This window comes from Alosa alosa, chromosome 10 (genome assembly GCF_017589495.1).
Source record: "Alosa alosa isolate M-15738 ecotype Scorff River chromosome 10, AALO_Geno_1.1, whole genome shotgun sequence".
Taxonomy (NCBI): domain Eukaryota; kingdom Metazoa; phylum Chordata; class Actinopteri; order Clupeiformes; family Clupeidae; genus Alosa; species Alosa alosa.
In genome coordinates, this window is record NC_063198.1 from 26,133,583 (window position 1) to 26,147,756 (window position 14,174).

Sequence of the window (14,174 nt, forward strand, 5' to 3'; positions counted from 1 at the left end):
TTGGAGCTCAAATTCTTTCCTTCTTTTGTTGAATTTCCTGCTTCCATACATCTATCTGATCCGGGGCTGTTGAGTTTGGAACAGCAAGCCTCCTAATGGCCACAAAGGGAAGGGGGACTGTTGACACAAGGGAGTGGAAAGGAGACGGAGAGAGCAGGGAGAGGGAGGAGGAAGAGGAGGAGGAGGAAGATGACGTGTCAACAGTACCCTGCAAACAGTGAACTTTTCCTACAGCCTGCCACCCTGGGGCCAGCTTGTTTACATCCCCCTTCCTTCTGCTCCAGTGCCTCACTCTCTCCCTCTCTCGCTCTCTCCCTCTCTCGCTCTCTCTCTGTCTCCCTCTCTCCCTCTCCTTCAGCATACCCACTGCAAAGGTGAGCCAGAGAGCCAGTCCTTCCCGCTCCCCACCATTCATCTGGGTTGCTAACAGCACACATCTGACCTGTCGCAGGGGAGCGCCAGGTCGTCAGTTATTCTCTTTGGAAACACATCAAAGAGTGATTACACAGATAGGCTTTCTGCAGTCAGATCAGTGGGCCTTCATGTGCAGTGCTCCACAACAACATAATGGGAGCCCACACGGGAGTGCAGAATTCCCTCCTCGGGACAGTGGTGGTGGTGGTGCGGGGGTTGCCAGGGGTAAAGTGAAGGTGAACTGAAGGTAAGGGAGTTTACGATGCAATGGCCTAAGAGACTGCTGTCTCCAAGGGGAGCACTTCCTTCCTGTCTAAGGAGGCTTTATATAGAGCAGCAATCCTATTATAGTTATCCTCTGCTGTCCTCAGCTGCAGGTGACACTCATGTTTATTGAGTGTAATTTCCCTTTCAGTTTCTTGCTCACCGTGCAGCTCCATCCACATCACCTGCCAGCCAACCCCCCACCCACCACCACCACCCATATCTCATATTTTTAGCGTCTCTCTCTCTCTCTCTCTCTCTCTTCCCGTCATCGTGATCCATCATTACTCCTTTGCCATCCTGCCACTCTCCTGTGCTTGTAAATATCTGCGTGTGTCTGTCTGCTTCCCCATGCGAGATCAGAACAGCCTCCATGGTGCTCCTGTCTCTGGTGGAGCAGCAGTGCATCTGGCCCGTGTCCTCCCTCCTGATCCACATGGCAGCAGAGTCTGTGCAAGCACACGGGCCAGATCAGAGCCAGATCTGAAGCCCTGATCTGAACAGTGATCTACCATTCGACCAGGGAGCTTCAGATAAGGGGGAAACAGGCTGATTATTCTTCTCTACCTGAAACATGGTTCCATTTCAGCTCGCTCTCTCCCCAACCACACACACACACACACAAAATGCAGGGCATGATGGAAAACAGATAAAGGTGCAAGCTGTCATCCTCTGGGAGATGTTCTGCAGAAGGGAGTGTCTGAGCCCCGAGAGCTGCCTGTCCTCCAGCAACCCAGCCCACCCCTCCTCTGGTGCCCACAGATGGGGCTAACCTTGCGGAGAGAGAGAGAGAGAGAGGGGGGCGAAAGTGGGCCAGTGCTGCTGCTGCTGCTGGTGCTGCCAGTGCTGCTGCCCTGGGGCCCTTCATGCTTGGCTGAGCCGCCCCTCGCTCAGGCACCTCACACGGGAGAGAGCAGGCTAGCCTAGCGCTCCCACAAGGCATGAAATATTCAGTCGGCCTCAGAGGAGAAGATGGGAAGACAAGAGGATTCAAGGTTTGCTAATTGTTGGAGGACTTTGACTTGGAGGCAGGAGGGGGGTGGGTGTGTGTGAGTGTGTGGGCGGTGGTTTTAGCAAAGAAGAAGTGTGAAAAACCAGGGTGCAATGCACTTGCCACTTAGCACCTCACCCAAATAGCAGCATAGTATACCAAGGATTTGGCTGTGATTTGGAGTTGAATCAGTGGAAGAGGTGTTTCAGAGTCTTCCACTAACTGCTGCTATTTGTTCTGGGGTCAGAATGACCGTGTACCATCCACCTCTACTTGAATAACACCCCCCACACACACACACTCGATCGTGGCACAGAACATCATATGTCCAAATGTACACAAATGCACAAACATGCACTTTGTGTTCACAAACGTTCAGCTTCCTGATTTAACGTGTAGAACACAGATGAACAGCGGAGGGGCTCAGGGGCAGTGTGTCCCCCATCTGTGTCCCGTGTGAGGTCACGTTCACGAAAATTGAGCAGGATACTCTATGTGGATATGCGTCGGGTGCTAGGTCGTCCTGTTAATTGCACATAACACCATGGGTATGTTCTAATGGCGCGGGTGCTTGAGAGCAGAGTGTAACCTTTGGGAGATGTAGTTTTTTTCCACCGGCTGTGCGTTGAGTAGTTTCTGTCATTTTAGCAGTTGGCGGAGATTAGTCCTTTATGTGCGGGCGCACTGAGCTGTCACAGGCTTTGTTAGCGGGCGAGGCGAGGGCAGGGCAGGGCTGTCCCTGGAGGGGAGTCCATGTTGCATCTCTGTAATCTCTCCACTCACTGTGAATGGCACGCTGCCCAGAGGGGGATGAGGAAGCCAGTTAGTGAAGATGAGGCCGGGCAGCAGCTGAGGCTGAGGTGGCCGAGAGCCAGTCATGCCCCTGGGTCTGCTGCTGTCCAAGAGCACTGCTGGACTCATGAGTTACACACACCTGTGCTGCCCTGTACACGTGATAGTCGAGGTCTCATGCACATTTTACCACTGTCTTTCTGCCTCACTGTTTGCGTGCTATATTAGCACATATGCATAACCCCTCCCCCCATGCCACAGCCGAACTGTGGCCACACTTATATCTTTTATTAATATTAGGGCTGTCAAAATAACTGATTCATTTCGATTAATTAATTTGAGAAAAAATAACTGATTAAAAAAAAGTAACGCAGATTAATCGATTCTGTATGACCTTGACCCCAAGCCGTTCTAGTCAGTAACCATTAGACTGTAAAATGAAGAAGAGAGAAGAAAATGTGCTGCCTAGATCATTGATTGGAACATTTACTTTTAAAAAACGTCCTTTTGCACTGTTGCACTTACTCATTTTCACCATCACCATGACACTCACTCACACAGAGCACCTTACCTTACCCTACTATGCACAGAGAATCACAGGCTCAGTCCCGGCCTCAGTCATTACAAGCGCCTCTTTATTGATTAATCACCCACTATGTGGATACTGTTTTTAGAATTGATTTAGATTAAGTGTTATTTAGTATAATTTGTATTTTAGTATATTCTTTATCTTCTACTGTCCTGATTGCTTAGTTGTGTTTTTTATATTACATACTTACTTACTTTTTTCTGCTGTTTCTGCTTAATTACTTTTTTCTGCTGTTAGTGAATGTGTGTGTGATGTCTGTATGCTACTGAGACCTTGAATTTCCCCTGGGGATCAATAAAGTATCTATCTATCTATCTATCTATCTACATACAGTACACACACATTTAGAGACATATAGAGCTCTGAGACTGGCGTGCGTAGACACAAATCTACCGGCATACAGATCCACCACCGCACACACACACACATGCGCATATACACACACACATGCGCATATGCACACACACACACACATGCGCATATATACACACACACACACACGTGCATACACACACACACACACACACACATGTGCATATACATACCCACACATGCGGGCAGCACTGCTGCCACTGCCACTACTTTAGTCTTTTTTAAAGTCACAGTTTGTAGCAGAAGTTTGAGACCCATCTGTGTGTCAAGCTGAGTTACTCATGAGTGGATGAATGCGAAGCCTCTTCAAAGGCCACGCTGATTGCCAGCTCACGCCAAATGTTCTAATCAGAAACTGAGCATCCCAATCGCCGCTGACCCACCAACGGGGGGTAAACAAGCACGATGCACCAGGGCGTGACTGACACGCGCATCATTCAGCAGCAGGATGACACGCACATGAACAGCACTGCAGCCTTTCTTCTCATCACACACAGCCTCTATTCATCCATGGAAATGAAAGTGAATATGAGTGATATACAGCTCTGGAAAAATGAAGAGACCATTTTTTTCCAGTAATTTTTTCCAGACCTGTATTACTATGCTGCATCAAGCACAGTCCAGTCCAGGTGTTTGAAAGGAAGACATTGGGGTGATGTGAATCATGTCAAGTTGCTTTTGTGGGATTTTTAACTCTCTTTTCACAGCTTGTGTGTATAGAAGTCTCCCACTTACATGTGAGTTTGTGCTTAATACTTCATGGAGTGAAGGAGTGAAGAGCCTTTCACATGAGAAACAGCACCCGCCAGTATTTAGTTAATTGTCAATGAGAAGCGGGCAAAGCAGCGATTTGAGTGTCGGTGCAGCTGGCGGGCGCAGTCCCGAGATTCTTGCCGCTTGCGTGCACGAATCAAGAACACACCCCCAAGATAAAAAATCAGTAAAAAATGTCAGTCTTTCAATGACAGGCAGGGTGGGAGGGGGCGGGACAGAAATTGGGGACTGCTTCCCATCTGAAAAGCCCTTGATCTGTAGTGAAGGACACAGAGCACTGTTGTGTGGACCAAGTTTAGGATGTCCTTTTAGTTAATCTGGTGATGAGAGAGCTTCTCTTAAGAGAGGGAACTTGGGGGTGAGAGGGTTTTATGTCAATTAACAACACATTTTTAAGTACCCACATTCTAATTGGAAAGAGAAATTGCCTTTTTAAAGCTTTCTCTCAGAAATACATGAAATCAACGCTTTACAAATCATGAGGTGACTATGTGGCCTCCTCTTTAGAGATTTCTTTTGATGAGGTCAGTTGTCTCTCAGACCCCCATTCCTGAAATATCCTCAGGTCAGTCACCTTTTTTGGGGCGGAGAGAAAGAAGTTTTAATTGACACGGCATCTCACCCCTGCCCTCCAGGTCACCTTTACACAGCGTGTGTAGGCGGGGGGGGAGCCTCTCGGTACCCCCAGCGCTCAAAGGCCACAGTGGGGTTCTCAGCCACCTGCCAGGATTAATGAGACATAATGAGGAGTGAGGGAACGGAATAATCCTGCAATTCAGCGCCCTCATTCGCCACCCCGGTGACCTTGCTATGGATTGATGGTGAGAGGGACGAGATCCATATTCCTGCTCCAACAGCCAAAACATCCCTCTGCACCCCACTGGAGTCTCAGACCCTCTTGTGCTGCGCAGGCCTCCCAACCACAGTGGGCATTATTACAGAATGAGGAGGCTGTGCTTTGTTATGGAACTGCCGAGTGTTCCGATGTAATCTTTGCCAGCGTGTTTGCAATTCTGTAAGAACGCGGGTTTTTCCTTTTTTCCCAAGATTTGCTCGTCCTTTGTTGAATACAAATGGCAACAGGGAAGAGGGAGTTTGGAGGAGGCTTCAGTTGGAGAAAGGAGGACAAGGTGCCGCAGAGAGAGTAACAAAAGGAGAGAGAGAAAAGAAAGACTGAGACGGGAGAAATAAAAAAACAGAAAAGAGGGTGAATGTGGGAGGGTGGCAACATGAGAGGAAACTAAAGCTTGCTAGAGAGAGAGAGAGAGAGATGGAGGTGGAGGAACAGAGGAGACAGAGTGAGAGAACAGACAGAGTGCTTCTGTTAACATGTGAGAAGGAAAGAGATTGTGGGGAGAAAGAGTGTGGCAGAGACTCGTGGGGGCATGTCGGACTGAGATATGGCTCGTGTCTGCGCCGAGGAGAAGCAGTCAGCTCTCACAGCCTCCTGCTGGCACGTCAATCACCAGTGACTGCTGTCAGTCCCGTCCACTCCCCCGTCCAGTGCTGCTCCGGCAGGCTCAGGCTCCGAGACGGCACACTGAGCTACAAAACGGTTGCTGGGGAAACCGAAGAGAGTGAAATTGACTCATTGGGGGGCTTCACATCTCATTGCTTCATCAGAGATCAGAAACACTTCATTCATTGTAGTTCTCTCAAGCTCTGTGGAATATATAATGGCATCATTTTCAACAGTGAAGACTGCTTTGATAAGATAAATGATCACTGATGGATGTTAATTCATTTAAGTATACAATCTTATCAATTTGTATTAGAATTGATGTGGTCATCTTTTCTTTCACATTACCCTTTTCAGCACTAATCAGGATATATACGAGCATATTTTTTGTGTAAATGTCATACAGACATACAGTAATACAATTTATACACCAAATGCCACAGACAGGTTCTTTCATCCACACTGAGTCCTTACCAGTAAAGAGGAATTAGTGCAATAACTGGGTCATAAATGAGTGATACATGTTAAGCATCAGACACACAAAAGACTGATTAATTCCTGCCCACTTATTAATGTAATTTTACATCCCCACTGATGTACATCCCGCAGAGAGATTCTCTGTCGTGTGGATTTGTGTCTAATGCCCTCTTTGTTCTTTAATCCACAAAACACCTTGGCAGTGAAAGCGACAACGAAAGGATCTTCACTTTAGTACTTTCAATGTCAAGCCGTGCTAATTGGCTGCTGTTGTTTTTTTGCAGGTTCTTGCCATCATCTCCATCCTGTTTATAGTGCTGTCCACCATCGCCTTGTCCCTGAACACCCTGCCAGAGCTCCAGGACCTGGACGAGTTTGGCCAGGCCACCGACAACCCTGAGCTGGCACATGTGGAGGCCGTGTGCATCGCCTGGTTCACCATGGAGTACCTGCTGCGCTTCCTCTCCTCGCCCAGCAAGTGGAAGTTCTTCAAGGGCCCGCTGAACGTGATCGACCTGCTGGCCATCCTGCCCTACTACGTCACCATCTTCCTGACCGAGTCCAACAAGAGCGTGCTGCAGTTCCAGAACGTGCGGCGCGTGGTGCAGATCTTCCGCATCATGCGCATCCTGCGCATCCTCAAGCTGGCGCGCCACTCCACGGGCCTGCAGTCGCTGGGCTTCACATTGCGGCGCAGCTACAACGAGCTGGGCCTGCTCATCCTCTTCCTCGCCATGGGCATCATGATCTTCTCCAGCCTGGTGTTCTTCGCCGAGAAGGACGAGGAGGACACCAAGTTCAAGAGCATCCCGGCCTCGTTCTGGTGGGCCACCATCACCATGACAACTGTAGGCTACGGAGACATCTACCCAAAGACATTATTAGGAAAGATCGTTGGAGGTCTGTGTTGTATAGCGGGAGTGCTGGTGATTGCCTTGCCTATCCCCATCATCGTCAATAACTTCTCTGAATTCTACAAGGAGCAGAAGCGACAGGAGAAGGCCATCAAGCGTCGTGAGGCTCTGGAGAGGGCCAAGAGGAACGGCAGCATTGTGTCCATGAACATGAAAGAGAACTTCTCCCACAGCATGGAGCTCATGGATGTGGTGGTGGAGAAGACTGCAGAGGCCACAGGAGAGAAAGAGAAAGTCCACGACAACCATCTGTCGCATACACGGTGGAAGTCAGCCACCTCAGAGACCAGCTCCAATAAGTCCTTTGATGGAAAGGAACGAGGCTCCCCTGAAAAGACTCGCCAGGCCAGCCCACAGCACCTCAATGTGAAGAAGCTGGAGGAGATGTACAACAAGATGGCCAAGACCCAATCTCAGCCCAACCTGAATAGCAAAGAGAGACCACCCTTATCCAGAGCGGCGAAGCTGAAGGATGAGATTGAGCTGGGAACTATGCCAACCGAGCGAGTTCCCACCTGCGCCGAGGGCGTTACCGACATGCGGAGCATGTCCAGCATCGACAGCTTCATAAGCTGTGCCACCGACTTCCTGGAGAGCTCGCGGTTCTCCCACAGCCCCACCAACAACCTGCCTGGGAGGATAAGCGCCAACCCCGGACTTGAGACCACCTTGGAGCACCATGCGGAGACCACGGCAAGCCCAGCTGCCACGGCCAAGCAGCATGGCACCAAGTCAGGGAGCAGCCGACACGGCCTGTTCTCAGACAGCCCTCGAGGCATCCGCTTGCTCAATCCACTCAAGTCACGCTCACTCAAGGTCAACTTCCACGGCGTGGACAGCGGTCCATCGTCCACGCCGACTCCGGGGGTTGCCGCCCTCTCAGATAGCTCGGCCATGTCTGACCGCTCCCTCCTTAGCCCAGAGGTGTCTGTGTACACCACTGCCAGTAGCAAGACCCCTCCAAAGACCCCTGAGGTCCTGGCGCCCAGCGTCTTCACATTCCATGACGCGTCCATCAGCAAGTACATCGACGCCGACACTGACGATGACGAGCATCTGCACGACGGGCCCGACCCCAGCCCCTCCGAACGTCTCCTTGGCAACAAAAGCCCCAAGTTCAGCAGCAATAGCAGCCACCAGCGTGCATCCAATCACCTGGAGATGTCCCAGCGGGCACTGGCCCAGAAGAGTGGGTTCCCTCTGGAGGGCCGCTCGGGGGGTGGACAAGAGAACCACGTGACTCAGAGGGAAAAAGCCCGCTCCAACACCTACAACGAGGCTAGCTAAAGCAGGGGAGAGCTGCTGCTACTGCCGCCCACCGAGACAAAACTGGAACAAGAGGGTCAGACATGATTTAAAAAGGGAATCTGTGGGAAAATATATAAGCTAAATGCAATGACGTTGGAGCAAAATAATACATTTGGAAAGGTTTGTGGTTGTCATGGCAATTCTACAAAATGTTGCGAAATACAGAGGTTTGATCAGTTTGTCCTTTGCAGTACTTTTGCATTAAATACCACAATATTTGGGTATATCCTGAACCAAGATTGTGTAGAAAAGGGTATTTTGGATCATATGTTATTGTATGTGACACATGGTAGGTTTAGATATTACTGAATCAACTTTGTGTTGGGAGAAATTTGCTGTTTACTTCCTAGTGTTTTCTTCCTCAGAACTGGCCTTAGTTATATGCACCTAAACTACACTGTGTGTCTGTTTGTCTGGGTGAGTGCATGTGTGTGTATTAGTAATATAAAGTCCCCTATACACATACACAATGTACTGTATGAGTGTCCTCTTTGTTATTATGAGTGTCCTCTTTTTCAAAAACAAAACTAATTATTACTAATTATTATTAATTATTAATAATGTTTCTTTTGCCTGATGAACATTCCTCTGAGAATACATGTAACATGACATTTTTGTTCAGGAAGGTGAATTCAGAGACTTTCTGGTGGACACACAGCCACTGTGACTCCCTGTCTGTGTCTTTTGTCCAGATCATTTCCAGTCCGAGCACAAAGGCGCACCTCAATGTGATTTTTTATAACCTGCATTCTTTGTTTGTTCTATGTGTTTGTAAATTAATTTGTTTATTTGTTTGCTTTAGATTGTCCAGTTCTGTGCATCATATCATTCTTGTTAACCCCCCTTCAAACCTGTGAGATACTGAGACTACTGTTGACGAGGCACTGGCCTCAACAATCTCTTCAGTGTTTCCTATTGGCTGTGTTGAAGGGATTTACTCCTGGTGGGTTGGCATACTTCACAACACATCACCGTCAGCACTGAGACAAGCACAGCTGGCTGGAACTTGAAGCAGAGAGCAAAGCACTGAAACTACCATTCAACTGAAACACTCTGGGCTGATTTGGACAGTTCCATATTTGTATAAAGAAATGATCGATGATAATATTGTAATAGGATAAAGTTAGTTACTGTAGAACTGGGGGGACACCACACTCTGTTGTGAGTGGCAAATGAAAGAATCAGATTGTATATTTTTTAAATATTTTCTAAAGAATGGAAATTAGTCAAATAAATTATGATCTCGTAGTTTTGAATTTCAATACATATTTATTTTATTCTGAAGGGATTGTATTTACTAGAGAATTTGGCAAGGTGACCACTTTGTATTGTTTGCTACTGTCTCCTGGTCTGTGTAAATGTTGTGGACTTCTTCATCTACTACCCTTATCTCTCACATACTGTGAGGAGCCAAAGAGTTGTTTTTTTTTCACAGATCCACCCCCAACATTTTGATCAGCATAAATTGTCAGATTGTCCTAAATGTATTATTTCTTAGACTCTCACTGGGCAAGATTTGAGTAATATTGAAATATTTCAGGGAACTCTTTTGGATACAACAGTCAACCATCTATAATAAACCATTTAGAGCACTATTAACTGCCACGGAAAGCTAACTCCAATGAAATGTTGTGTACACAGCTAAACAAAAAGACGCTGACAGGGCATTAAAGTAGTGCAGGCAGTTCCGTAAGCACAGCACAAAAGCACTCTGTAGCACTGGCAAGCATCACCTGCCTCAATCTCAGGCCTGCAAAGATTTGCAGTCTGGATGGATACACGTCCACCACTGCAGACAGACTGAGTGAGCATGGAGGAGAGCTCCTTTAATGCACTCAGGAGCCACGGGGTGGCTGGGTGCTCTCCATTCACAGGTCGAGAGAAGGGGAGTCAGGGACAGACAGAGCTAGCCTGTCTGTCAGGGAGGACACAATCCCACGGCACTCCTTCAAATGACCGTTACACACCTTGAGTATGCAGCAGAGCAACACCTCTGCACATCCAGTGCCATTGCCATGTGCTGTAGCCTACATTTCCAGACACAGAGGAACAGCTCCCGTGCCCCATGTTCTCTACTCTCTCTCTCTCACACACACACACACACACACACACACACACAGAAGCACACACACTCACATATAAACATACACACGCACGCACACACACACACTCACATATAAACACACACACACGCACGCACACACGCACACTCACATATAAACACACGCACGCATGCACGCACACACGCACACACACACACACACTGCCAATGACTAGACCGACCTTGAGTGTCTCGTTCCTCTGAGATACGTCTGCAGACACATCATGCCCTACCTGTTGTGCTACATGACTGATTTAGGTCAATGCCATTTCAGCCCAGTGATATTATACCTTCATGCACTTTATCCATTTAACTCTTTTTCCTTTGTCTTATTTTTCCTTTAGAGAACTTGTTTTGCAAAGAATCTATTTACGTGCATCATCACCCAACATCCAAAAAGTACAAACTTGCTAAATTGAGGTTGCGATTTATGTGATTCCCATTGTTTCAATTTCTATCCGTTGCTGTCAACATTCTACATTAAAAGCGGTCGATATATGTGTGCCTTTGCCTGTAAATGAGTCGTCTCCCTCTGGCTGTCTTTATTTTGAAAGATCTGACACTGTAGCTGCTGCTCTTAGCATAGTGAACTTGAAAGAAGACTGAACAAATTTACCAGAAAATAAACAGACAACTGAATGAAAGATTTTGTGAGACTATTATGGAAATGCTTGAGAATTCACACACATACACACGCACGCACCCCCACACACACACACACACACACAAATACACACAGGTAAAGAAGCTCTCCAGTGTAAGATAATATGGTTTCCATGGTGATGACAGGTTGATTCTGGCAGACTAACAGGCTTAATAAGGGAGGGGGGAGGGGTCTTTAAATACAGTTAAAAAATTAAACAAATGCTCTGACAGGTACACGCACACTCAACCAACAGCTTTTTCTGATGAATTTGGAGCAGTTCAAAGAGCTTGCTAATAAGCACCACCAGACCAATATGCAGTGGCAGTGGGAGACCCTGGATGCACACAAGAGATGCAGAGCAGACGGGTACTGGCAGGGCACTGTGCTGCAACGGCAGAGTGGTGCACATCCCTCTTCCCACTGCCATGTGAGATGAATAGTAAGAGACTGTGGAACTGAACCAGCATATCACAGGCTTCATATCTGACTAGACGAGATGCTCTGCAGACTAGACCCTAGGGCAGGTTTCACTCACATGTAGTCTGGAAGCCCTTAGTCTGGAAAGTGTTGTTGAGTGGTGTCCGTGCTGTATTGGAGGGTCTCCAGACCATGGCGTGAACACAATGAAATGTGTGACCTTCAGAATGTTGGGCTAATTGGTTAAGGTTCCACCACAACAGGGGGCATGGAGTTTGAGAACAGGAGTGGGGAAATGAGATTATTTGAAAGGCACTCAAAACACTTCAGTGTATTTCCCACTGAAAAGACAATTCAATCTGAAAGACACCAAGACCGAAACACCTGCTTCACCTATAGGTTTTGCACCTCCGTTCTAATGTTACGTCACCGTTTGTTTAAAACTAGAGTGGTAGGCAAGAATGGTAGGCAAGGCACTGCAGAGTGGTAGGCAAGCCTACAACAGTCGGGTTGCATAGGCTACACATAGTTACAAATAGCTTCAAAATTTAAATTTTAATATCAAATATTGACCAGGATGCCGACCACTTGTGTAGGCCCTAACAGTTGGTTTTACAATAAGAAGCAAAAGGCTGACTTAACGACCGTTTAGCCTACCTATCCTCATGGTGGTGGAGGATGATCGTTAGCAGCTGTGAAGTCTTTTATTCTCAAGATGGCCTAATGGTGTAGCCTAGGCTACTGTCTCTCTAAGCGACGAGGCTAAAAATACAACTATCTACACAGTCATCCAAAAATGAATTGCAAGAGATAGGCTATGAAGGGCAGCATTTTAAACATGGCAAGAATATTTTTACCAGAACAGTTTTGTCTCGTGAAATTCGTGCTTGTGGACATCAATCACCTATCTCCTATCCTTCTATTTCAAGTTATCATGAGTGTCATTTGATTATATAATCACAACAAATGCTAATAAATGAAAACAGAATAGGCTTATGTGCCTACAGGTCAGTTAGGCTAACTCCCGTATGTAAAACTAAACTGATTTGATCCTATGAATTGTTTAGCGATCACAAACAACAACTTAACACAGCAACTGTTAAACCTAGGCTACTGCTTCAGTCATGTAAGAATAGCAGTTTATGAATTATCTTTACCCGTTTAATCAAGTCCAATTGACCAAAATAACAGCATATTTAAAGGCTGAGCTAGCATAACAGCCTAATATATAAGTATATATACTTTTTTGACAGTGAGGTGAAGCACACACTAATCCCGGTGCAGTGAGGGGGCGCTCGGGGAGCAGTGAGGGGTTAGGTGCCTTGCTCAAGGGCACTTCAGCCGCGGCCCACTGATCGGGGCTCGAACCGGCAACCCTCCGGTTACAAGTCCAGAGTGCTAACCAGTGGGCCGCGGCTGCCCCAAATATAGCAATGGATAACTAATAAAAAGTCTCATACAATTAATTAACTTTATCACTCACATTCTGAGTTTTTCTGGGTGGTTATATATCCATGTAGCCTGGCGAGCCAGACCCACATTAAAATGTAGGGTCTGGGCACTCACCCTCCGGTTACAAGTCCAGAGTGCTAACCAGTGGGCCACGGCTGCCCCAAATATAGCAATGGATAACTAATAAAAAGTCTCATACAATTAATTAACTTTATCACTCACATTCTGAGTTTTTCTGGGTGGTCATATATATCCATGTAGCCTGGCGAGCCAGACCCACATTAAAATGTAGGGTCTGGGCACTCACCGCTCGCAGTGCTCAGTCCGAGGGGCGGGATAATGAGTTGTCTTTCAAATTCCCTCTGCATAATGGGGCCTTAATGGGATATTTGTTTTCAAGTAGCAGGGAATTCAAGCCAAACCGTTGCAACTCTGCCATCAATCATTATGTTAAGCCCACCAAACGACTCTATACACGATTTCAATGCCCTGATTAAGTTTAGATTTCTGGAGCTCACAAGCCAACGGAGAGTTGCTAGACTAGCCCTGGCAGCAAATGTAATTTGCTGCCGCTAGGGGCGCGTCTAGATTTCTAGGCTAATATCCATGCAGATCGTCTTCGAATAAGCCAATGCTGTTATGTTATAATATGTTACAGGATTCATGACTTTAACGCCATTAATGTTACATGATGCTGACTGACGCTGGGTATTAGGGGTTTGCACCGACGTCACGTTCTGGCCGGTAACTATGGTAACCCAGCACGCGCAGCCATATTGGCGATACTCAGTGAATGAAGTACAATGGAGTATTGTGCACTTTGGATATCTTACGTGATTGTAGCCGTGTCTAAACAACAGAAAAGCTCATCAAAATGCGTCTAAGATGCAAAGGCATATAGGGCAGGACTTGGACCACAAGAAAAGGCGCGATATTTCGAGAAATTACGGACTATTGGCAGCGCAGATCCATATGACATGAGTTGGGTGAGGGAGACGAAGTACCAAGTTCAACCACAAGCGCCCCCCTTCCTCTGATAACTTCTGGCATTATTGTACCTTCTCCCTGGTTTTTTAATAACTTTTAGAAGTCGATAGCTACACCAGATGTTTTTCTCAGTCTGACCTATTGGTACAACCTAAAACACGGCAATAATGAACCATTTTTCTTGACGATGTTAGGGATTTACTTCAGTGCCTAATGC

General features: G+C 47.0%; 1 protein-coding gene across 1 annotated transcript in view; it reads left to right on the forward strand.

Moving 5' to 3' along the window:
* LOC125302428 (potassium voltage-gated channel subfamily B member 1-like) overlaps positions 1-10,461 on the forward strand; it is a 36,134-nt gene extending 25,673 nt beyond the window's left edge. The window contains exon 3 of the mRNA XM_048255585.1: positions 6,417-10,461. Within this exon, the coding sequence (XP_048111542.1) occupies positions 6,417-8,333 (1,917 nt within the window). The 3' untranslated portion in view covers positions 8,334-10,461. The remainder of the gene's footprint in view (positions 1-6,416) is intronic.
* The last annotated feature ends 3,713 nt before the right edge of the window (positions 10,462-14,174 follow it).